The sequence below is a fragment of the Coregonus lavaretus genome (assembly GCF_964263955.1).
Source record: "Coregonus lavaretus genome assembly, chromosome: 15".
NCBI lineage: Eukaryota > Metazoa > Chordata > Actinopteri > Salmoniformes > Salmonidae > Coregonus > Coregonus lavaretus.
The window spans coordinates 122446-149949 of NC_140002.1; the positions used below are offsets into that span (position 1 = coordinate 122446).

The 27504-nt window shown below is 42.0% G+C and overlaps 1 protein-coding gene across 4 annotated transcripts in view; it reads right to left on the reverse strand.

Moving 5' to 3' along the window:
• macroh2a1 (macroH2A.1 histone) overlaps positions 1-27504 on the reverse strand; it is a 44301-nt gene that overhangs the window by 7249 nt on the left and 9548 nt on the right. For 2 of the 4 annotated variants that reach the window (XM_084178690.1, XM_084178691.1), the window contains exons 5-7: positions 22580-22690; positions 15758-15848; positions 12503-12592 (exon numbers count right to left, since the gene is read on the reverse strand). In XM_084178690.1, the coding sequence (XP_084034816.1) occupies positions 12503-12592; positions 15758-15848; positions 22580-22690 (292 nt within the window). Of the gene's footprint in view, positions 1-12502; positions 12593-15757; positions 15849-17648; positions 17749-22579; positions 22691-27504 lie in introns of all 4 variants that reach the window. The other 2 variants (XM_084178692.1, XM_084178693.1) reach the window with 2 other exon arrangements.

The following is a 27504-nucleotide window of genomic DNA, read 5'->3' on the forward strand; positions in this document are numbered from 1 at the left end:
ACTGACTGTATAGATGGGGAGTTAATGATGCCTGACTGACTGTAGAGAGGGAGAGTTAATGATGCCTGACTGACTGTATAGAGGGAGAGTTAATGATGACTGACTGATTTTATAGAGGGAGAGTTAATGATGACTGACTGATTTTATAGAGGGAGAGTTAATGATGACTGACTGACTGTATAGAGGGAGAGTTAATGATGACTGACTGACTGTATAGAGGGGGAGTTAATGATGACTGACTGTATAGAGGGGGAGTTAATGATGACTGACTGTATAGAGGGGGAGTTCATGATGACTGACTGAATAGAGGGGGAGTTAATGATGACTGACTGACTGTATAGAGGGGGAGTTAATGATGACTGACTGACTGTATAGAGGGGGAGTTAATGATGACTGACTGTATAGAGGGGGAGTTAATGATGACTGACTGTATAGAGGGGGAGTTAATGATGACTGACTGTATAGAGGGGGAGTTAATGATGACTGACTGTATAGAGGGGGAGTTAATGATGACTGACTGTATAGAGGGGGAGTTAATGATGACTGACTGTATAGAGGGGGAGTTAATGATGACTGACTGACTGACTGTATAGAGGGAGAGTTAATGATGACTGACTGACTTTATAGAGGGAGAGTTAATGATGACTGACTGTATAGAGGGATTATTAATGATGACTGACTGTATAGAGGGATAGTAATTGATGACTGACAGTGTATAAAGAGAGAGTTAATGTTAACTGAATAGAGGGAGAGGTAATGATGACTGACTGATTTTATAGAGGGAGAGTTAATGATGACTGACTGATTTTATAGAGGGAGAGTTAATGATGACTGACTGATTTTATAGAGGGAGAGTTAATGATGACTGACTGATTTTATAGAGGGGGAGTTAATGATGACTGACTGTATAGAAAGGGAGTTAATGATGACTGTCTGACTGTATAGAGGGGGAGTTAATGATGACACTGTATAGAGGGGGAGTTAATGATGAATGACTGAGTGTATAAAGGGAGAGTTAATGATGACTGACCGTATAGAGGTAGAGTTAATTATGACTGACAGACTGTAAAGAGGGGGAGTTAATGATGACTGACTGTATAGAGGGGGAGTTAATGATGACTGACTGTATAGATGGGGAGTTAATGATGACTGACTGTATAGATGGGGAGTTAATGATGACTGACTGATTTTATAGAGGGAGAGTTAATGATGACTGACTGACTGTATAGAGGGAGAGTTAATGATGACTGACTGACTGTATAGAGGGAGAGTTAATGATGACTGACTGACTGTATAGAGGGAGAGATAATGATGACTGACTGACTGTATAGAGGGAGAGTTAATGATGACTGACTGTATAGAGGGAGAGTTAATGATGACTGACTGACTTTATAGAGGGAGAGTTAATGATGACTGACTGTATAGAGGGAGAGTAATTGATGACTGACTGTATAGAGGGAGAGTTAATGATGACTGACTGACTGTATAGAGGAAGAGTTAATGATGACTGACTGACTGTATAGAGGGAGAGATAATGATGACTGACTGACTGTATAGAGGGAGAGATAATGATGACTGACTGTATAGAGGGAGAGTTAATGATGACTGACTGACTGTATAGAGGGGGAGTTAATGATGACTGACTGTATAGAGGGATTATTAATGATGACTGACTGTATAGAGGGAGAGTAATTGATGACTGACAGTGTATAAAGAGAGAGTTAATGTTGACTGACTGATTTTATAGAGGGAGAGTTAATGATGACTGACTGATTTTATAGAGGGAGAGTTAATGATGACTGACTGACTGTATAGAGGGAGAGTTAATGATGACTGACTGACTGTATAGAGGGAGAGTTAATGATGACTGACTGACTGTATAGAGGGAGAGTTAATGATGACTGACTGACTGTATAGAGGGGGAGTTAATGATGACTGACTGTATAGAGGGGGAGTTAATGATGACTGGCTGTATAGAGGGGGAGTTAATGATGACTGACTGTATAGAGGGAGAGTTAATGATGACTGACTGACTTTATAGAGGGAGAGTTAATGATGACTGACTGTATAGAGGGATTATTAATGATGACTGACTGTATAGAGGGATAGTAATTGATGACTGACAGTGTATAAAGAGAGAGTTAATGTTAACTGAATAGAGGGAGAGGTAAGGATGACTGACTGATTTTATAGAGGGAGAGTTCATGATGACTGACTGACTTTATAGAGGGGGAGTTAATGATGACTGACTGACTGTATAGAGGGGGAGTTCATGATGACTGACTGACTGTATAGAGGGGGAGTTAATGATGACTGACTGTATAGAGGGATTATTAATGATGACTGACTGTATAGATGGGGAGTTAATGATGCCTGACTGACTGTAGAGAGGGAGAGTTAATGATGCCTGACTGACTGTATAGAGGGAGAGTTAATGATGACTGACTGACTGTATAGAGGGGGAGTTAATGATGACTGACTGTATAGAGGGGGAGTTAATGATGACTGACTGTATAGAGGGGGAGTTAATGATGACTGACTGTATAGAGGGGGAGTTAATGATGACTGACTGTATAGAGGGGGAGTTAATGATGACTGACTGACTGACTGTATAGAGGGAGAGTTAATGATGACTGACTGACTGTATAGAGGGAGAGTAATTGATGACTGACTGACTGTATAGAGGGGGAGTTAATGATGACTGACTGTATAGAAAGGGAGTTAATGATGACTGTCTGACTGTATAGAGGGGGAGTTAATGATGACACTGTATAGAGGGGGAGTTAATGATGAATGACTGAGTGTATAAAGGGAGAGTTAATGATGACTGACCGTATAGAAGTAGAGTTAATTATGACTGACAGACTGTATAGAGGGAGAGTTAATGATGACTGACAGACTGTAAAGAGGGGGAGTTAATGATGACTGACTGTATAGATGGGGAGTTAATGATGACTGACTGTATAGAGGGATATTTAATGATGACTGACTGTATAGAGGGAGATTTAATGATGACTGACTGTATAGAGGGAGAGTTAATGACTGACTGTATAGAGGGGGAGTTAATGATGCCTGACTGACTGTAGAGAGGGAGAGTTAATGATGCCTGACTGACTGTAAAGAGGGAGAGTTAATGATGATTGACTGATTTTATAGAGGGAGAGTTAATGATGACTGACTGATTTTATAGAGGGAGAGTTAATGATGAATGACTGTATAGAGGGGGAGTTAATGATGACTGACTGACTGTATAGAGGGGGAGTTAATGATGACTGACTGACTGTATAGAGGGAGAGTTAATGATGACTGACTGACTGTATAGAGGGGGAGTTAATGATGACTGACTGACTGTATAGAGGGGGAGTTAATTATGACTGACTGACTGTATAGAGGGGGAGTTAATGATGACTGACTGACTGTATAGAGGGGGAGTTAATGATGACTGACTGTATAGAGGGGGAGTTAATGATGACTGACTGTATAGAGGGGGAGTTAATGATGACTGACTGTATAGAGGGGGAGTTAATGATGACTGACTGTATAGAGGGGGAGTTAATGATGACTGACTGACTGACTGTATAGAGGGAGAGTTAATGATGACTGACTGACTTTATAGAGGGAGAGTTAATGATGACTGACTGTATAGAGGGATTATTAATGATGACTGACTGTATAGAGGGATAGTAATTGATGACTGACAGTGTATAAAGAGAGAGTTAATGTTAACTGAATAGAGGGAGAGGTAATGATGACTGACTGATTTTATAGAGGGAGAGTTAATGATGACTGACTGATTTTATAGAGGGAGAGTTAATGATGACTGACTGACTGTATAGAGGGAGAGTTAATGATGACTGACTGACTGTATAGAGGGAGAGATAATGATGACTGACTGACTGTATAGAGGGAGAGTTAATGATGACTGACTGTATAGAGGGATTATTAATGATGACTGACTGTATAGAGGGAGAGTAATTGATGACTGACAGTGTATAAAGAGAGAGTTAATGTTGACTGAATGACTGTATAGATGGAGAGTTAATGATGACTGACTGACTGTATAGAGGGAGAGTTAATGATGACTGACTGACTGTATAGAGGGAGAGTAATTGATGACTGACTGACTGTATAGAGGGGGAGTTAATGATGACTGACTGTATAGAAAGGGAGTTAATGATGACTGTCTGACTGTATAGAGGGGGAGTTAATGATGACACTGTATAGAGGGGGAGTTAATGATGAATGACTGAGTGTATAAAGGGAGAGTTAATGATGACTGACCGTATAGAAGTAGAGTTAATTATGACTGACAGACTGTATAGAGGGAGAGTTAATGATGACTGACAGACTGTAAAGAGGGGGAGTTAATGATGACTGACTGTATAGATGGGGAGTTAATGATGACTGACTGTATAGAGGGAGATTTAATGATGACTGACTGTATAGAGGGAGATTTAATGATGACTGACTGTATAGAGGGAGAGTTAATGACTGACTGTATAGAGGGGGAGTTAATGATGCCTGACTGACTGTAGAGAGGGAGAGTTAATGATGCCTGACTGACTGTAAAGAGGGAGAGTTAATGATGATTGACTGATTTTATAGAGGGAGAGTTAATGATGACTGACTGATTTTATAGAGGGAGAGTTAATGATGAATGACTGTATAGAGGGGGAGTTAATGATGACTGACTGACTGTATAGAGGGGGAGTTAATGATGACTGACTGACTGTATAGAGGGAGAGTTAATGATGACTGACTGACTGTATAGAGGGGGAGTTAATGATGACTGACTGTATAGAGGGGGAGTTAATGATGACTGACTGTATAGAGGGGGAGTTAATGATGACTGACTGTATAGAGGGGGAGTTAATGATGACTGACTGACTGACTGTATAGAGGGAGAGTTAATGATGACTGACTGACTTTATAGAGGGGGAGTTAATGATGACTGACTGACTGACTGTATAGAGGGGGAGTTCATGATGACTGACTGACTGTATAGAGGGGGAGTTAATGATGACTGACTGACTTTATAGAGGGGGAGTTCATGATGACTGACTGACTGTATAGAGGGGGAGTTAATGATGACTGACTGACTGTATAGAGGGGGAGTTAATGATGACTGACTGACTGTATAGAGGGGGAGTTAATGATGACTGACTGTATAGAGGGGGAGTTAATGATGACTGACTGTATAGAGGGGGAGTTAATGATGACTGACTGTATAGAGGGGGAGTTAATGATGACTGACTGTATAGAGGGGGAGTTAATGATGACTGACTGTATAGAGGGAGAGTTAATGATGACTGACTGTATAGAGGGGGAGTTAATGATGACTGACTGACTGACTGTATAGAGGGAGAGTTAATGATGACTGACTGACTTTATAGAGGGAGAGTTAATGATGACTGACTGTATAGAGGGATTATTAATGATGACTGACTGTATAGAGGGATAGTAATTGATGACTGACAGTGTATAAAGAGAGAGTTAATGTTAACTGAATAGAGGGAGAGGTAATGATGACTGACTGATTTTATAGAGGGAGAGTTAATGATGATTGACTGATTTTATAGAGGGAGAGTTAATGATGACTGACTGATTTTATAGATGGAGAGTTAATGATGACTGACTGACTGTATAGAGGGAGAGTTAATGATGACTGACTGACTGTATAGAGGGAGAGATAATGATGACTGACTGACTGTATAGAGGGAGAGTTAATGATGACTGACTGTATAGAGGGAGAGTTAATGATGACTGACTGACTGTATAGAGGGGGAGTTAATGATGACTGACTGTATAGAGGGATTATTAATGATGACTGACTGTATAGAGGGAGAGTAATTGATGACTGACAGTGTATAAAGAGAGAGTTAATGTTGACTGAATGACTGTATAGATGGAGAGTTAATGATGACTGACTGACTGTATAGAGGGAGAGTTAATGATGACTGACTGACTGTATAGAGGGAGAGTAATTGATGACTGACTGACTGTATAGAGGGGGAGTTAATGACTGACTGTATAGAGGGGGAGTTAATGATGCCTGACTGACTGTAGAGAGGGAGAGTTAATGATGCCTGACTGACTGTAGAGAGGGAGAGTTAATGATGACTGACTGTATAGAGGTAGAGTTAATTATGACTGACAGACTGTAAAGAGGGGGAGTTAATGATGACTGACTGTATAGATGGGGAGTTAATGATGACTGACTGTATAGAGGGAGATTTAATGATGACTGACTGTATAGAGGGAGATTTAATGATGACTGACTGTATAGAGGGAGAGTTAATGACTGACTGTATAGAGGGGGAGTTAATGATGCCTGACTGACTGTAGAGAGGGAGAGTTAATGATGCCTGACTGACTGTAAAGAGGGAGAGTTAATGATGATTGACAGATTTTATAGAGGGAGAGTTAATGATGACTGACTGATTTTATAGAGGGAGAGTTAATGATGACTGACTGTATAGAGGGGGAGTTAATGATGACTGACTGACTGTATAGAGGGGGAGTTAATGATGACTGACTGACTGTATAGAGGGAGAGTTAATGATGACTGACTGACTGTATAGAGGGAGAGTTAATGACTGACTGTATAGAGGGAGAGTTAATGATGACTGACTGTATAGAGGGGGAGTTAATGATGACTGACTGTATAGAGGGGGAGTTAATGATGACTGACTGACTGACTGACTGTATAGAGGGAGAGTTAATGATGACTGACTGACTTTATAGAGGGAGAGTTAATGATGACTGACTGTATAGAGGGAGAGTAATTGATGACTGACTGTATAGAGGGAGAGTTAATGATGACTGACTGACTGTATAGAGGAAGAGTTAATGATGACTGACTGACTGTATAGAGGGAGAGATAATGATGACTGACTGACTGTATAGAGGGAGAGATAATGATGACTGACTGTATAGAGGGAGAGTTAATGATGACTGACTGACTGTATAGAGGGGGAGTTAATGATGACTGACTGTATAGAGGGATTATTAATGATGACTGACTGTATAGAGGGAGAGTAATTGATGACTGACAGTGTATAAAGAGAGAGTTAATGTTGACTGAATGACTGTATAGAGGGAGAGGTAATGATGACTGACTGTATAGAGGGAGAGTAATTGATGACTGACTGACTGTATAGAGGGGGAGTTAATGATGACTGACTGTATAGAAAGGGAGTTAATGATGACTGTCTGACTGTATAGAGGGGGAGTTAATGATGACACTGTATAGAGGGGGAGTTAATGATGAATGACTGAGTGTATAAAGGGAGAGTTAATGATGACTGACCGTATAGAGGTAGAGTTAATTATGACTGACAGACTGTAAAGAGGGGGAGTTAATGATGACTGACTGTATAGAGGGGGAGTTAATGATGACTGACTGTATAGATGGGGAGTTAATGATGACTGACTGTATAGATGGGGAGTTAATGATGACTGACTGTATAGAGGGAGATTTAATGATGACTGACTGTATAGAGGGAGAGTTAATGATGACTGACTGTATATAGGGAGAGTTAATGATGACTGACTGTATAGAGGGAGAGTTAATGATGACTGACAGACTGTAAAGAGGGGGAGTTAATGATGACTGACTGTATAGAGGGGGAGTTAATGATGACTGACTGTACAGATGGGGAGTTAATGATGACTGACTGTATAGAGGGAGATTTAATGATGACTGACTGTATATAGGGAGAGTTAATGATGACTGACTGACTGTATAGAGGGGGAGTTAATGATGACTGACTGTATAGAGGGATTATTAATGATGACTGACTGTATAGATGGGGAGTTAATGATGCCTGACTGACTGTAGAGAGGGAGAGTTAATGATGCCTGACTGTATAGAGGGAGAGTTAATGATGACTGACTGATTTTATAGAGGGAGAGTTAATGATGACTGACTGATTTTATAGAGGGAGAGTTAATGATGACTGACTGACTGTATAGAGGGAGAGTTAATGATGACTGACTGACTGTATAGAGGGGGAGTTAATGATGACTGACTGTATAGAGGGGGAGTTAATGATGACTGACTGTATAGAGGGGGAGTTAATGATGACTGACTGTATAGAGGGGGAGTTAATGATGACTGACTGTATAGAGGGGGAGTTAATGATGACTGACTGTATAGAGGGGGAGTTAATGATGACTTACTGACTGTATAGAGGGAGAGTTAATGATGACTGACTGACTTTATAGAGGGAGAGTTAATGATGACTGACTGTATAGAGGGATTATTAATGATGACTGACTGTATAGAGGGATAGTAATTGATGACTGACAGTGTATAAAGAGAGAGTTAATGTTAACTGAATAGAGGGAGAGGTAATGATGACTGACTGATTTTATAGAGGGAGAGTTCATGATGACTGACTGACTGACTGTATCAGTCATAGAGGGGGAGTTAATGATGACTGACTGTATAGAAGGGGAGTTAATGATGACTGACTGACTGTATAGAAGGGGAGTTAATGATGAATGACTGAGTGTATAAAGGGAGAGTTAATGATGACTGACTGACTGTATAGAGGGGGAGTTAATGACTGACTGTATAGAAGGGGAGTTAATGATGACTGACTGACTGTATAGAGGGGGAGTTAATGATGACTGACTGACTGTATAGAGGGGGAGTTCATGATGACTGACTGACTGTATAGAGGGGGAGTTAATGATGACTGACTGACTGTATAGAGGGGGAGTTAATGATGACTGACTGACTGTATAGAGGGGGAGTTAATGATGACTGACTGACTGTATAGAGGGGGAGTTAATGATGACTGACTGTATAGAGGGGGAGTTAATGATGACTGACTGTATAGAGGGGGAGTTAATGATGACTGACTGTATAGAGGGGGAGTTAATGATGACTGACTGTATAGAGGGGGAGTTAATGATGACTGACTGACTGACTGTATAGAGGGAGAGTTAATGATGACTGACTGACTTTATAGAGGGAGAGTTAATGATGACTGACTGTATAGAGGGATTATTAATGATGACTGACTGTATAGAGGGATAGTAATTGATGACTGACAGTGTATAAAGAGAGAGTTAATGTTAACTGAATAGAGGGAGAGGTAATGATGACTGACTGATTTTATAGAGGGAGAGTTAATGATGACTGACTGATTTTTATAGAGGGAGAGTTAATGATGACTGACTGATTTTATAGATGGAGAGTTAATGATGACTGACTGACTGTATAGAGGGAGAGTTAATGATGACTGACTGACTGTATAGAGGGAGAGATAATGATGACTGACTGACTGTATAGAGGGAGAGTTAATGATGACTGACTGTATAGAGGGAGAGTTAATGATGACTGACTGTATAGAGGGATTATTAATGATGACTGACTGTATAGAGGGATAGTAATTGATGACTGACAGTGTATAAAGAGAGAGTTAATGTTAACTGAATAGAGGGAGAGGTAATGATGACTGACTGATTTTATAGAGGGAGAGTTAATGATGACTGACTGATTTTTATAGAGGGAGAGTTAATGATGACTGACTGATTTTATAGATGGAGAGTTAATGATGACTGACTGACTGTATAGAGGGAGAGTTAATGATGACTGACTGACTGTATAGAGGGAGAGATAATGATGACTGACTGACTGTATAGAGGGAGAGTTAATGATGACTGACTGTATAGAGGGAGAGTTAATGATGACTGACTGTATAGAGGGATTATTAATGATGACTGACTGTATAGAGGGAGAGTAATTGATGACTGACAGTGTATAAAGAGAGAGTTAATGTTGACTGAATGACTGTATAGATGGAGAGTTAATGATGACTGACTGACTGTATAGAGGGAGAGTTAATGATGACTGACTGACTGTATAGAGGGAGAGTAATTGATGACTGACTGACTGTATAGAGGGGGAGTTAATGATGACTGACTGTATAGAAAGGGAGTTAATGATGACTGTCTGACTGTATAGAGGGGGAGTTAATGATGACACTGTATAGAGGGGGAGTTAATGATGAATGACTGAGTGTATAAAGGGAGAGTTAATGATGACTGACCGTATAGAGGTAGAGTTAATTATGAGTGACAGACTGTATAGAGGGAGAGTTAATGATGACTGACAGACTGTAAAGAGGGGGAGTTAATGATGACTGACTGTATAGATGGGGAGTTAATGATGACTGACTGTATAGAGGGAGATTTAATGATGACTGACTGTATAGAGGGAGATTTAATGATGACTGACTGTATAGAGGGAGAGTTAATGATGACTGACTGTATAGAGGGAGAGTTAATGATGACTGACAGACTGTAAAGAGGGGGAGTTAATGATGACTGACTGTATAGAGGGGGAGTTAATGATGACTGACTGTATAGATGGGGAGTTAATGATGACTGACGGTATAGATGGGGAGTTAATGATGACTGACGGTATAGATGGGGAGTTAATGATGACTGACGGTATAGATGGGGAGTTAATGATGACTGACTGTATAGATGGGGAGTTAATGATGACTGACTGTAGAGAAGTGGAGTTAATGATGCCTGACTGACTGTAGAGAGGGAGAGTTAATGATGACTGACTGTATAGAGGGGGAGTTAATGATGACTGACTGTATAGAGGGGGAGTTAATGATGACTGACTGTATAGAGGGGGAGTTAATGATGACTGACTGTATAGAGGGGGAGTTAATGATGACTGACGGTATAGAGGGATTATTAATGATGACTGACTGTAGAGAAGTGGAGTTAATGATGCCTGACTGACTGTAGAGAGGGAGAGTTAATGATGACTGACTGTATAGAAGGGGAGTTAATGATGACTGACTGACTGTATAGAGGGGGAGTTAATGACTGACTGTATAGAAGGGGAGTTAATGATGACTGACTGACTGTATAGAGGGGGAGTTAATGATGACTGGCTGACTGTATAGAGGGGGAGTTAATGATGACTGACTGACTGTATAGAGGGGGAGTTAATGATGACTGACTGACTGTATAGAGGGGGAGTTAATGATGACTGACTGACTGTATAGAGGGGGAGTTAATGATGACTGACTGACTGTATAGAGGGGGAGTTATTGACTGACTGTATAGAGGGGGAGTTAATGAGGACTGACTGACTGTACAGAGGGAGAGTTAATGATGACTGACTGACTGTATAGAGGGGGAGTTAATGATGACTGACTGACTGTATAGAGGGGGAGTTAATGATGACTGACTGACTGTATAGAGGGGGAGTTATTGACTGACTGTATAGAGGGGGAGTTAATGAGGACTGACTGACTGTACAGAGGGAGAGTTAATGAGGACTGACTGACTGTACAGAGGGTGAGTTAATGATGAATGACGTATAGAGGGGGTGTTAATTATGATTGTCTTTTTCATCAGTCGCTCTTCAAATGTTTCAGGATTAAAGAGATAGTTCACCAAAATGACAAAATTCCATTGGTTTCCTTACCCTGTAAGCAGTCTATGGACAAGAAAGAGGTTTTGAAGATATTACAGGGATGTCATGAAGACAGCTAGATCTTACCTTACAGGGATGTCATGATCACAGCTAGATCTTACCTTACAGCAGGGTTCTTCAATTCCGGTCCTGGAGGGCCGAAACACCTCTGTTTTTCATCCTCTCCTTCTAATCAGGGGCTAATTCAGACCTGGGACACCAGGTGAGTGCAATTAACTACCAGGTAGAAATAAAAAACAGAAGTGTTTCGGCCCTCCAGGACCGGAATTGAAGAACCCTGGTCTACAGGGATGTCATGATCACAGCTAGATCTTACCTAAACCATAGGCTATTGAGTCAAATGTCTTGACGAAAAAGATGCTCATCAGGTTGGTGCAACGTTGATTACAATCAGACCTAAATCTTCATAATCTAATTAGGTTGTGATGTAGTGACCTAACAGGAGTCATTCAGAACCCCCCATGCTGTGCAGGTCCATCCTCGCCTGTTAGCTACAATATGTTCATGGTTTGAGTTGGAACTTCCACCTGTGCCAATCACTGGACAGTGGACACTCCCTACCTCCAGCCATCCTAACGGTTGGTCTTGGTTTCTCCCTACCTCCAGCCATCCTAACGGTTGGTCTTGGTTTCTCCCTACCTCCAGCCATCCTAACGGTTGGTCTTGGTTTCTCCCCACCTCCAGCCATCCTAACAGTTGGTCTTGGTTTCTCCCTACCTCCAGCCATCCTAACGGTTGGTCTTGGTTTCTCCCTACCTCCAGCCATCCTAACGGTTGGTCTTGGTTTCTCCCTACCTCCAGCCATCCTAACGGTTGGTCTTGGTTTCTCCCTACCTCCAGCCATCCTAACGGTTGGTCTTGGTTTCTCCCTACCTCCAGCCATCCTAACGGTTGGTCTTGGTTTCTCCCCACCTCCAGCCATCCTAACGGTTGGTCTTGGTTTCTCCCTACCTCCAGCCATACTAACGGTTGGTCTTGGTTTCTCCCCACCTCCAGCCATCCTAACGGTTGGTCTTGGTTTCTCCCTACCTCCAGCCACCTCCAGGGGGCCGTTCTTCTTCCGTAACTCCAGCATGGCATCTACAAACTCCTCCCCTCCCTTCTTCTCCAGAGCACCACCTGTAGGGAAACAGTCTGGGGTCTTTAGTGTCCTCCTCCTGTTGTTGTTGTTGTTGTTGTGAGTGCAGACAGACAGACAGAGGTAGAGGGACGGACAAGCGGACAGACAGCAGACATGCATCTGGGTCTGAGCTGAGTGAGAGCTGTGAGAGAGAGGCAAGACTTCTCTCATTTGACCTCTGAATCTCTTCGCCCCACTGTTCACCACAGTTCCCATGTACACGGAGGGTACAAAACATTAAGAACACCTGCTCTTTCCATGACAGACTGACCAAGTGAATCCAGGTGAAAGCTATGATCCCTTATTGATGTCACTTGTTAAATCCACTTCAATCCGTGTAGATGAAGGGGAAGAGACAGGTTCAATAATTATTTTTAAGCCTTGAGAAAATTGAGACATGGATTGTGTATGTGTGCCATTCAGAGGATGAATGGGCAAGACAAAATATTTAAGTGCCTTTGAACGGGGTATGGTAGTAGGTGCCAGGCACACATGTTTGTGTTAAGAACTGCAATGCTGCTACAGTGGGGGAAAAAAAGTATTTAGTCAGCCACCAATTGTGCAAGTTCTCCCACTTAAAAAGATGAGAGAGGCCTGTAATTTTCATCATAGGTACACGTCAACTATGACAGACAAATTCCAGAAAATCACATTGTAGGATTTTTAATGAATTTATTTGCAAATTATGGTGGAAAATAAGTATTTGGTCACCTACAAAAAAGCAAGATTTCTGGCTCTCACAGACCTGTAACTTCTTCTTTAAGAGGCTCCTCTGTCCTCCACTCGTTACCTGTATTAATGGCACCTGTTTGAACTTGTTATCAGTATAAAAGACACCTGTCCACAACCTCAAACAGTCACACTCCAAACTCCACTATGGCCAAGACCAAAGAGCTGTCAAAGGACACCAGATACAAAATTGTAGACCTGCACCAGGCTGGGAAGACTGAATCTGCAATAGGTAAGCAGCTTGGTTTGAAGAAATCAACTGTGGGAGCAATTATTAGGAAATGGAAGACATATAAGACCACTGATAATCTCCCTCGATCTGGGGCTCCACGCAAGATCTCACCCTGTGGGGTCAAAATGATCACAAGAACGGTGAGCAAAAATCCCAGAACCACACGGGGGGACCTAGTGAATGACCTGCAGAGAGCTGGGACCAAAGTAACAAAGCCTACCATCAGTAACACACTACGCCGCCAGGGACTCAAATCCTGCAGTGCCAGACGTGTCCCCCTGCTTAAGCCAGTACATATCCAGGCCCGTCTGAAGTTTGCTAGAGTGCATTTGGATGATCCAGAAGAGGATTGGGAGAATGTCATATGGTCAGATGAAACCAAAATAGAACTTTTTGGTAAAAACTCAACTCGTCGTGTTTGGAGGACAAAGAATGCTGAGTTGCATCCAAAGAACACCATACCTACTGTGAAGCATGGGGGTGGAAACATCATGCTTTGGGGCTGTTTTTCTGCAAAGGGACCAGGACGACTAATCCGTGTAAAGGAAAGAATGAATGGGGCCATGTATCGTGAGATTTTGAGTGAAAACCTCCTTCCATCAGCAAGGGCATTGAAGATGAAACGTGGCTGGGTCTTTCAGCATGACAATGATCCCAAACACACCGCCCAGGCAACGAAGGAGTGGCTTCGTAAGAAGCATTTCAAGGTCCTGGAGTGGCCTAGCCAGTCTCCAGATCTCAACCCCATAGAAAATCTTTGGAGGGAGTTGAAAGTCCGTGTTGCCCAGCGACAGCCCCAAAACATCACTGCTCTAGAGGATATCTGCATGGAGGAATGGGCCAAAATACCAGCAACAGTGTGTGAAAACCTTGAAGACTTACAGAAAACGTTTGACCTGTGTCATTGCCAACAAAGGGTATATAACAAAGTATTGAGAAACTTTTGTTATTGACCAAATACTTATTTTCCACCATAATTTGCAAATAAATTCATAAAAAATCCTACAATGTGATTTTCTGGATTTTTTTTCTTCTCATTTTGTCTGTCATAGTTGACGTGTACCTATGATGAAAATTACAGGCCTCTCTCATCTTTTTAAGTGGGAGAACTTGCACAATTGGTGGCTGACAAAATACCTTTTTTTTCCCCCACTGTAGGTTTTTCACACTCAACAGTTTCCTGTTTGAATCAAGAATGGTCCACCAACTTGACACAACTGTGGGAAGCGTCGGAGTCAACATGGGCCAGCATCCCTGTGTCAACATGGGCCAACATGGGCCAGCATCCCTGTGGAACGCTTTAGACACCATGTAGTCCATGCCCCGACGAATTGTTCTGAGGGCAAAAAGGGGGGGGGGGGGTGCAACTCACTATTAGGAAGTTGTTCTTAATGTTTTGTACACTCCGTGTATAAAGCAACTAAATATTACTACTAGTTATTAACTAGTCATTATCTAGCTACTACTACTACTACTGCTGCTGTAGTAGGCTTTTCCTTTCCACTTGATCAGATGGTGACATTTTCAGACACTTCCTGTGTGTTACATTTCAGATTTAGCATGGATTCCCTTCTGGTCAGCCCTTCTAACAGTGGGAAGTGATGCAGGCAGATAATCAGAGAGGAGGAGGAGGAGTTGAATGGATCAGAGTGTTCACAAAAATCATCCACACAAAACAAATCAAGGGAAAGGCAGGCAGATGGAAGAACATCTATTTAAAAAAAAACGAATTGAGGCTTTTTAGAGGTTAGTAAAACACAAAGCATTGGTGCATGTTCTTCCAACTACTTCATCCAATAGTGACACAACAGAGCCTACCAAAGAAAACATGATGAAGTCTGCTCTTTGGAAGTTATTAGTTTGTTACACAGTAATTGGTGGTTCAATAAAGGTTTATTTTAATAAACATAGTATGGCTAGGAACTACTATATCAACTATACTTTGTTGTTGTGGTTGTTGTTGGAAACAAAACTTCAGATCCAGAAACATAAACAGACAATCTCTCATGCGTTGACGTCAATCTCTTATTGATCAATGCATGATTAACACAAAAGTCTGAATTACACTTCATCCAAAGTTAGAATTCCACCCTGAGAACAAATTTGTCTAAGAGGAGGAAGAAGATGCATTATGGAATGCTTTGCTACAGGTGTCGGCATGGTAACACATTGTACCCATGGTGATGAGGGAGGGTTCTATTACCTACTTCACCACCAGTGTAGAGGGTGGAATTGGTCGGGTGAACAACAGCCTCGCAGTCAATGGTGGAAATGTTGGCTTGAACAACTTGCAACTACAAACAATGACAACAGGCAGTCAACATGGAGGTAAAACACAGTGAGTGGGAAGGAGGAAGAGGAGGGGAAGATGAAGAACATAAAACATAAAGAAAGGGATCGGGGGGAAAGAAAGAGAGAGGTGAGAGTGATGTGTTCCTTCTTTATTCTTTCAGGAACACAGAAGACTGACCGACCGACCACAGGAGACTGACTGACTGACTGCCCGCCCACTGACTGACCGACCGACCACAGGAGACTGACTGACTGACTGCCCGCCCACTGACTGACTGCCCGCCCACAGGAGACTGACTGACTGACCGCCCGCCCACAGGAGACTGACTGACTGACCGCCCGCCCACAGGAGACTGACTGACTGACTGACTGACCGCCCGCCCACCCACAGGAGACTGACTGACTGACTGACTGACCGACCACAGGAGACTGACTGACTGACCACAGGAGACTGACTGACTGACTGACTGACTGACTGACCGACCGACCACAGGAGACTGACTGACTGACTGACCGACCGACCACAGGAGACTGACTGACCGACCACAGGAGACTGACTGACTGACTGCCCGCCCACTGACTGACCGACCGACCACAGGAGACTGACTGACTGACTGCCCGCCCACTGACTGACTGCCCGCCCACAGGAGACTGACTGACTGACCGCCCGCCCACAGGAGACTGACTGACTGACCGCCCGCCCACAGGAGACTGACTGACTGACTGACTGACCGCCCGCCCACCCACAGGAGACTGACTGACTGACTGACTGACCGACCACAGGAGACTGACTGACTGACCACAGGAGACTGACTGACTGACTGACTGACTGACTGACCGACCGACCACAGGAGACTGACTGACTGACTGACTGACTGACCACAGGAGACTGACTGACTGACCGACCACGGGAGACTGACTGACTGACTGACTGACTGACCGACCACAGGAGACTGACTGACTGACCGACCACAGGAGACTGACTGACTGACCGACCACGGGAGACTGACTGACTGACCGACCACGGGAGACTGACTGACTGACCGACCACGGGAGACTGACTGACTGACCGACCACGGGAGACTGACTGACTGACCGACCACGGGAGACTGACTGACTGACTGACCACGGGAGACTGACTGACTGACTACGGGAGACTGACTGACTGACCACGGGAGACTGACTGACCGACCGACTACAGGAGACTGACTGACCGACCACGGGAGACTGACTGACTGATTGACCACGGGAGACTGACTGACTGATTGACCACGGGAGACTGACTGACTGACTGATTGACCACGGGAGACTGACTGACTGATTGACCACGGGAGACTGACTGACTGACTGATTGACCACGGGAGACTGACTGACTGACTGATTGACCACGGGAGACTGACTGACTGACCACGGGAGACTGACTGACTGACCACGGGAGACTGACTGACTGACTGACTGATTGACCACGGGAGACTGACTGACCACGGGAGACTGACTGACTGACTGATTGACCACGGGAGACTGACTGACTGACTGATTGACCACGGGAGACTGACTGACTGACTGAATGACTGACCAATCCAGAGACAGACAAGACAGGCAGAGAGGGGGGTGACAACTGCTCTGCAGAGATTTGACAAAATCCTAGAATTTCATCTGAGGGATAAGCCTGAGATCCAACGTGTGTATTATTTTTCAGAAGAAATCCATTTGTTTCTAACAAATATTCAATTTGGGGATGGTATCCCATTTAAGTTCAGCATTCAAGGATCTTTCAAACCGCAGAGTGAAAGGGAGCTCACCTAGATCATCTTTAAGGTCAATGTCTGCATTGGTGGGGTTGATGACCCCCTCCACGTCAAAGCCAGCCAAGTTACTGACCTCACTGTGCACCAGGTTTAGCTGGGGAGAGAGCATGCCACCCGCAGGCAGGGAGGGGGTGGGGGGGGAGCAAAGCCATTAGATCGATCACACCACAGCTTAGTGTAGGACTGATTTGGTCCAAATAGTATTTAGAAGAGTGCAGGATTCAGAAAGCAAGCCTCGCAGAAAATTAAAATGGTTACCCCATTAGCCTGTTAGTTTGAGACAAACTATTGATTGAGACACTGCACTGGAAAGACATGCATGGGCTTTTAGAAAAACGAACAGATTACGTAGTTATTGAGTATTGGGCCAGGTGCTTCAGATTTTAGGCAACTGGGAGTGAGGTATATAAATTGCCCATAGAATTTAGAAGCAGAGAAGGATAAAACAATCCCAAACCAGAGTACCACCATCAGAGAGTGGATATCAAAACAAAATAAAATGTTTACAATAGCCCAGAAAATGACTTGATATCTCCATGAATGAATACACTGGTTAATTTCTACTGTGAAATCTCCAAAAGACAAAACTATTTTAAAAAAGAAGGAAGAGGCACTGATACATTACATCAACTAAATGACTTGGGCTACGTCCTCAAATGGTACCCTGAATACTATGTTTGGGACGAAGACTTATACTTGAGTCTCTTCCCGCACCCATTGTGTCTGACAACACAGAGCCAATAAATTAGCAAAGTGAGACAACGTGTACTTCCATCTGAATGAATAAAGTGTGCTTTCAGTCAGAAGAACCCACCACCAGTGAGCAGTAAATTAGGGTTAATGACGTTCATTTGATTCATTATTTTCCATTGATTTCAACTAAATGCAGCAATCTGTGATTAGCTCCTTCATCAACTGCTCTGCCCTGACAGCAGGAGAACATCTAACGGTCAACCACATACTGCAGCTAAATTATTTGAATTCCATTGATTTAATGTAGATTTATTTTCCATCAAATCTAACTAAAATATATAAAAAAGGAGGTCAAAAATGTTTTATAGAATTGGGCATAAAATCATTGGACAGATATTAAAACACAGCAATCGACTTCTGATGTTTTCCAAACTCTTTCTTTCAACAAGGGGCACTTCACTGCAAAATAGGCTCAACGAGCAAATAGACATTGTTGTGCATGATGAACCACAAAGACCTTCTCACGCACACCATCCTAGCTGCCAGCTATGGCAGCGTCCACTCTACAGTAGATTAACTGTAGATTAACTGGTTAGTTTAGCGCATGTGCGGCAGCCTGGTTTGTTAGCGTACGTTTGCGAGGACAAAGTACGAGGTGACATCAGCAAGTAAACAAAGAAAATAAAGCACTTGATTGTCTTCAATGCAGCGGAGCAGCAGCGAGGAGGGAGGGGGGGGAACCCCTTTCAGATACACATGCACAGTTGAAGTCGGAAGTTAACATACACCTTAGCCAAATACATTTAAACTCCGTTTTTCACAATTCCTGACATTTAATCCTAGCAAAAATGCCCTGTCTTAGGTCAGTTAGGATCACCACTTTATTTTAAGAATGTGAAATGTCAGAATAATATTTATTATTATTATTATTATTATTATCATTATTTATTTCAGCTTTTATTTCTTTCATCACATTCCCAGTGGGTCAGAAGTTTACATGCACTCAATTAGTATTTGGTAGCATTGCCTTTAAATTGTTTAATTTGGGTCAAACATTTTGGGTAGCCTTCCACAAGCTTCCCACAATAAGTTGGGTGAATTTTAGCCCATTCCTCCTGACAGAGCTGGTGTAACTGAGTCAGGTTTGTAGGCCTCCTTGCTCACACACGCTTTTTCAGTTCTGCCCACACATTTTCTATAAGATGAGGTCAGGGCTTTGTGATGGCCACTCCAATACCTTGACTTTGTTGTCCTTAAGCCATTTTGCCACAACTTTGGAAGTATGCTTGGGGTCTTTGTCCATTTGGAAGACCCATTTGCGACCAAGCTTTAACTTCCTGACTGATGTCTTGAGATGTTGCTTCAATATATCCACAATTTTCCTTCCTCATGATGCCATCTATTTTGTGAAGTGCACCAGTCCCTCCTGCAGCAAAGCACCACCACAGCATGATGCTGCCACCCCCGTGCTTCAAGGTTGGGATGGTGTTCTTCGGCTTGCAGGCTCCCCCCTTTTTCCTCCAAACATAACGATGGTCCTTATGGCCAAACAGTTCTATTTTTGTTTCATCAGACCAGAGGACATTTCTCCAAAAAGTACGATCTTTGTCCTCATGTGCAGTTGCAAACCGTAGGCCTTTTTATGGCAGTTTTGGAACAGTGGCTTCTTCCTTGCTGAGCGGCCTTTCAGGTTATGTCGATATAGGACTGGATATAGATAATTTTGTACCGGTTTCCTCCAGCATCTTCACAAGTTCCTTTGCTGTTGTTCTGGGATTGATTTGCATCTCTAGGAGACAGAACGCATCTCCTTCCTGAGCGGTATGACGGCTGCTTGGTCCCATGGTGTTTATACTTGCATACTATTGTTTGTACAGATGAACGTGGTACCTTCAGGCGTTTGGAAATTGCTCCCAAGGATGAACCAGACTTGTGGAGGTCTACCATTTTTTTCTGAGGTCTTGGCTGATTTCTTTTGATTTTCCCATGATGTCAAGCAAAGAGGCACTGAGTTTGAAGGTAGGCCTTGAAATACATCCACAGGTACACCTCCAATTGACTCAAATGATGTCAATTAGCCTATCAGAAGCTTCTAAAGCCATGACATCATTTTCTGGAATTTTCCAAGCTGTTTAAAAGCACAGTCAACTCAGTATATGTAAACTTCTGACCCACTGGAATTGTGATACAGTGAATTATAAGTGAAATAATCTGTCTGTAAACAACTGTTGGAAAAATTACTTGTGTCATGCACAAAGTAGATGTCCTAACCGACTTGCCAAAACTATAGTTTGTTAACAAGTAATTTGTGGAGTGGTTGAAAAACGAGTTTTAATGACTCCAACCTAAGTGTATGTAAACATCTGACTTCAACTGTAGAAGTAACCATGATGTATCCTAAATGGCACCCTAGTCCCTATATAGTGCACTACTTTTGACCAGAGACCTATGTGCCCTGGTCAAAAGTAGTGCACTGTAAAGGCAATAGGGGTGCCATTTGGAACGCATCCCATGGGATTCATGGGGAGATACTGGTTTAACAGTCTACACTGGAAGGACCTCCTTTTACAATGCCTTGAGAACGTATTACTTACAGCCTGAATTTAAAATGGATTACATTGAGATTTTGTGTCACTGGCCTACACAAAATACCCCACAATAGCAAAAGTGGAATTACGTTTAATTACAAATTAAAAGATGAAATGTCTTGAGTCAATAAGCAAAGAAGGGCACCTATTGGTAGATGGGTAAACGTTTTTTTTTTTAATGCTGAAAATGAATATCCCTTTGAGCATGGTGAAGTTATTAATTACACTTTGGATGGTGTATCAATACACCCAGTTACTACAAAGATACAGGCGTCCTTTCTAACTCAGTTGCCGGAGACGAAGGAAACCGCGCAGGGATTTCACCATGAGGCCAGTGGTGACTTTAAAACAGTTACAGAGTTTAATGGCTGTGATAGGAGAAAACTGAGGATGGATCAACAACATTGTAGTTACTCCACAATACTAACCAAATTAACAGAGTGAAAAGATAAAAGCCTGTACAGAATAAAAAAATATTCCAAAACATGCATCCTGTTTGCAATAAGGCACTATAAAACTGCAAAAAATGTGGCAAAGAAATGAACTTAATGTCCCTAATACAAAGTGTTATGTTTGGGGCAAATCCAACAACACATCACGGAGTACCACTCTTCATATTTTCAAGCATGGTGTTGGCTGCATCATGTTATGGGTATGCTTGTCATCGGCAAGTCATAGGGAGTTTTTTTTAGGATAAAAAGAAACGGAATAGAGCTAAGCACAGGCAAAATCCTAGAGGAAAACCTGGTTCAGTCTGCTTTCCAACAGACAGAGACAAATTCACCTTTCAGCAGGACAATAACCTAAAACGCAAGGCCAAATATACACTGGAGTTGATTACCAAGACGACATTGAAAAGTTCCTGAGTGGCTGACTAGCAATGATCAACATCCAACTTGACAGCTTGAAGAATATTAAAAATAATAACGTGCAAATATTGTACAATCCAGGTGCGCAAAGCCCTTAGAGACTCACCCAGAAAGACTCACAGCTGTAAATCACTGCCAAAGGTGATTCCAACATGTATTGACTCAGGGGTGTGAATACTTATGTAAATTTAATATTTATGCGTTTCATTTTCAATACATTTGCAAAAATGTCTAAAAACATGTCTTCACTTTGTCATTATGGGGCATTGTGTGTCGATGGGTGAAAAAAAAAAACGATTTAATCCATTTTGAATTCAGGCTCTAACAACAAAATCTGGAATAAATTGAGGGGTATGATTACTATCTGAAGGCACTGTACATGAACCCTACAGGAAACACATGCTGATTGGCCATGGAGAAACATATTTTTTTAGGTGAAAGGTTGATCCATAAACTGTTATACGTTTTGCTGCCATAGTCAAAGTTTCAGAACAAATCATCTATATACACAAAACAAATAACAGTATACCAAAAAAAATAAAAAGAATGTTGTTTAGGAAATGAGGAAACAATGTTTAGTAAATAAAAAAATAATTCAGATATTCATAAGATGGCGTCAATCACTCTACATTCTCCACTATAATGTCTTGGCTCCTGGCATATTTCCCTCATTACACTATTATCAACGACATCACCCTGAACGCATGGAACCCTTTGTTAATCTCAAATGAGGAGAAGCTGCGAGGTGTAGCGGAGTGGCGGCGGAGGTACCTACCTTCTGACCCAGGAAGAGACTCTTGGTGGAGAGGACAGTGAATCCGTCCGTAGGTGTTCCTTCTGTGGTGCTGTCTGCCGAGGCAGCTTTGCTCACCTCTCCCCGTTTCTGCTGGGCCAGAGCGAGACAGATGAGAAACATCAGGTGATATTATGTAGACCTAGACAACACTGTTCAAAACATTCAGTGACATTAGGACTTTTGCGTAAGGGAGTTTGCATTATAAAGCTGAGGTGCGCTGAGTGGGACAACCTCAATTGTATTATCATGTTGATATCTATGGGGTCTACGTTCAAAGTCTCCACCAGAACCAACTCGCCTATATAACCTTTTGTATACCTTTGCTTGCCTATAATATAACATATTGTATACCTTAGCCTTAAGTTATATTATAAACTGGGTGGTTCAAGCCCTGAATGCTGATTGGCTGAAAGCCGTGGTATATCACGGCTATTACATTTTTTATTAACCTGTTTTTAATAGCAATAAGGCACCTCGGGGGGTATATTGGTATATTGCCAATATACCACGGCTAAGGGCTGTATCCAGGCATGTGTTTGGTATAAACTGTAGGGTAAATACACATGTAGGTAGAGTCATCCTCATTTTTTTTCTCCTTTTCTTTTAAAAGAGCTTTGTCACAACGGACCAGTCAGTCAATGATCAGTAGACTTAATATTACATGATTAAATCTGTGAAATAGTTTTCCTCCCCAAGCTGTTCACAGGCATTTATTTAACACCATTCTGCATTTTTGCCATCTATTTTCCCCAACTTCAAAAATCAGTTAAATCACAATAAAATAAAATAAAATGTTTTCTTTCAGTTACAAAATTAACAGCCCTGGCTGAGCCCCATACGCGAGTGCCTTGGCCGCGTTGCAGTTACAATGTAGCGGTGTCTGAACGCGCCAAATGAAAAAGCACAGGATATCTGTGATAAAACAGCTCTGCTCCACGAGGAGGCAAAAAGGGAGCTTCGCCCCTCAGTTGAAACTTGTGCCGCCACAATTTTAGTTTGATGTCCCTATAAAAAAAAAGTTATAATGATTGTGTGACAGGCTGGAGCGAAATCTGTGCTATATCAGAGCACGCTGCGGTGTGTGTGTGTGTGTGTGTGTGTGTGTGTAGGGGGCTATGGAAAGCCACCGGGCGGTTAGGTATGACTACTTTGGGTTTCCATAAAAAGTGGGGGAAAAATGCTGCTCATCTCTGTGGTAGGCTAAGTGAATAACGAGATACCTGTAATATTTTATTTAGATTTATAAGGACGGGGTCAAGTTTACAGTTGAAGCTGCTTCGCTCAACTCTGCCTCACGCCCCACCACTACAGAGTTCAGTTAGCTTCTTAGCTAGCTGTAAAAAAAAGGCATTACTGTTATTAGCCTTTTTAGCTCTAACCAGCTAATCTGCCACTGCAAAAACAGCCCCCCACAATCTTTTTATCATCAATTTCTCTCAGCCAATCATCAGTCATTTGTGTAAGCGCTGTGCTTGTTGAATGTCCTTCCCTATAAGCGTGCTGAAAGTCTGTTGTCAATTAGTTTACTGTAAAATAGCATTTTATCTGGTCAAACATCATTTTTTCCAAAGGTTTACTAAGGGTTGGTAACAGGCTGATTGGTCGGCTATTTGAGCCAGTAAAGGGGGCTTTACTATTCTTAGGTAGCGGAATGACTTTTGCTTCCCTCCAGGCCTGAGGACACACACATTCTAGTAGACTTAAATTGAAGATGTGGCAAATAGGAGTGGCAATATCGTCCGCTATTATCCTCAGTAATTTTCCATCCAAGTTGTCAGACCCCGGTGTCTTGTCATTGTTGATAGACCATTTTTTCACCTCTTCCACACTTACTTTGCAGAATTCAAAATTACAATGCTTGTATTTCATAATTTGGTCAGATATACTTGGATGTGTAGTGTCAGCGTTTGTTGCTGGCATGTCATGCCCAAGTTTGCTAATCTTGCCAATTAAAAAAATCATTAAAAGTAGTTGGCAATATTAGTTGGTTTTGTGATGAATGAGCCATCTGATTCAATGAATGATGGAGCGGAGTTTACCTTGTTGCCCAACATTTAATTGAAGGTGCTCCAAAGCTTTTTATGTCATTTATCTTTGTTTCATAGTATAGTTTCTTCTTCTTTTTATTCAGTTTAGTCACATGATCTCAATTTGCAGTACGTTTGCCAATCGGTTGTGGAGCCAGACCTATTTGCCATCTCTTTTGCCTCATCCCTCTCAACCATACAATTTTTCAATTCCTCATCAATCCATGGGGATTTAACAGTTTTTAGCAAATGTCTTAAATGGGTGCATGCTTCTTAGTAACTGGGATAAGCAATTTCATAAATTGTGTCAAGTGCAGCATCTGGTTGCTCCTCATTACACACCACGGACCAACAAATATTATTCACATCAACAACATAGGAATCACTATAAAACGTATTGTATGACCTCCTATACACAATATTATGCCCAGCCTTTGGAACTTTGGTTTTCCTAGATATGGCTGCTATATTGTGATCACTACATCCGATGGATTTGAATACTGCTTTCAAACTAATTTCTGCAGCATTAGTAAAGATATGATCAATACATGTTCATGATTTCATTCCTGTACTGTTTGTAACTACCCTGGTAGGTTGATTGATAACCTGAACCAGGTTGCAGGCACTAGTTACAGTTTGAAGCTTTCTCTTGCGTGGGCAGCCTGATGAAAGCCAGTCAATATTTAAAAATCACCCCGAAAGTATACCTCTCTATTGATATCACATATATTATCAAGCATTTCACACATATTATCCAGATACTGACTGTTAGCACTTGGTGGTCTATAGCAGCTTCCCACCAGAATGGGCTTTAGGCGAGGCAGATGAACCTGTAGCCATATTACTTCAACAGTATTTAACATGAGATCCTCTCTAAGCTTTACAGGAATGTGGTTCTGAATATAAAAACAGCCACACCTCCACCTTTGGCATTTCTGTATTTTCTATAGATCTTATAACCATGTATTGCTACCACTGTACCATCAAAGGTATTATCTATGTGAGTTTCAGATATTGTCAGAATATTAATGTCATTTGTTAATAGCAAATTATTGATTTCATGAACCTGGTTTCTTAACACTTTTCTGGGATGCTTCATTATTTGTATTTCTTTACTGGGAAGCTTAGCAGAGGTAGACATGCACAAGTTATTTGTATTAGTGCAGGGTGAGCTGCACACAGTGGACTTCCTACTAGGGCACACCAGCTCAGTGCAAATAGCATTACTCTGGTTCATAGACACATGATTACTGCATACAATAGCTGTAGGATAAGCAGAGGCATTCCGGGCAGTAAGAGGGACATAAATTAGGTTACTTACATTGTGTCTTCCAACACCCCTAGGATAATGTACATTTGCTGAAGCATTATGACAACTCAGCGACACAATGGTAGGGATTAAATGAGCTGGGCTTGGGTCATTGATAAGTAATTGTCTCAACGCAGCCTTATAATGCTGTGAAAGGATCCAGGAACCAAAATGATTTGGGTGGATCCAATCTTCCTTATAATACAAGCTTTGTTTCCAGAAGGTATCAAAATTGTCAATAAATGTTACACCCACAGAGCTGCAATAGTCTCGTAGCAAGTTATGGAGGGCTAAAAGTCTGCTGAATCGTTCAATGCCACGATTTAGGGAGGGCAGAGGGACAGATATTATGGGGCATCTGTTGGTCCCAATCAGTTCTTTAAAATCCATCTTCAGCTGTTCTGAGCTGCCCTTCATAATGTCATTCGACCCAATATGAACCATGACAGTATCAGCCCCCGGTGACTGACTCACAGCCACGGGAAGCAACCTGGTGACATCTAAGGCTGTTGCGGTGACCGTGTTACCGCCACACCGGCGGTCACGAGTCATGAAGGCAGTCAAATTCCACGTGACCGTTTACTCACGGTAATTAGGCTTCTCCAAGCTCTGATGCTGCTGATGGTCATTAGTAGCCTACCTAACTTGCTAACTGCCTGGTACTCAGCACTCTATTGTCCCTCTAAATCACTCTGACATCAATGCAAAAGAGCCCATGAGCTCATGTTGCGCAACATTTCAAATAGGCTATGCAATTAAGCGAGAAAACAGAGTGATGGCCTCTACTAAAAAGAGGAGGATCAGCTTTCTATAGGCTAGGCCTACTACATTATTTCTCAACTTTCCTAATATTAAGCACATTGCTTATATTTACAACAGGAGTATAGCCTACCTGGCTGGCATGAAAATAAACCACGGGGAAAAGCTTCCTCCATTCGCTATTTAAGTGCATACATGACATGTATTTTTTCCCGCTGACCCTGTTTCAAGACAGGTGCATGATAATGGTCCATTCTAAATCAAAACAAATTTCACACATATTATTTAGTATATGTAAAGACAAGATTAAATCAATAATAGTCTGATGGTGACAATATTAGCCTATCACTTGTGAATTATATATTATCACTTGTGAATGATGCCCAGCATAAGAAACAATGCCTTTTTTTAGTGACGTTTTCTAATCATAGTAGTCGCACACCTCATGTAGCCTAGCCCATAGTTTGTATCCCAACTAAAGTGGCCAAATAACTTCTTAAAATAAAATGTTGATAAACTATTAGGCTATTTAAGCTAAAACGTTCTGATCTGTTGCGTCAGCCACATTGCGTAAAAAAAGTTTGATGCTAGTGGTTGTATTAATTTGGGATCTATCGCATCCCACAACTGTCCGAGACTATGTTTGGAATATTTATTTCTCGCACAGAATAGGTTGACTTTTGTACTATGGGGGATAGTAGATTGACATAGGCTAGTGCTTTTGCTGTTCGTTAGGCCTACTCATCTTGTTGGCTGATGAAAAGTAATTGTGGACAGTTTGTCATAATTTGTGGGTTGTTTGTTTGTCC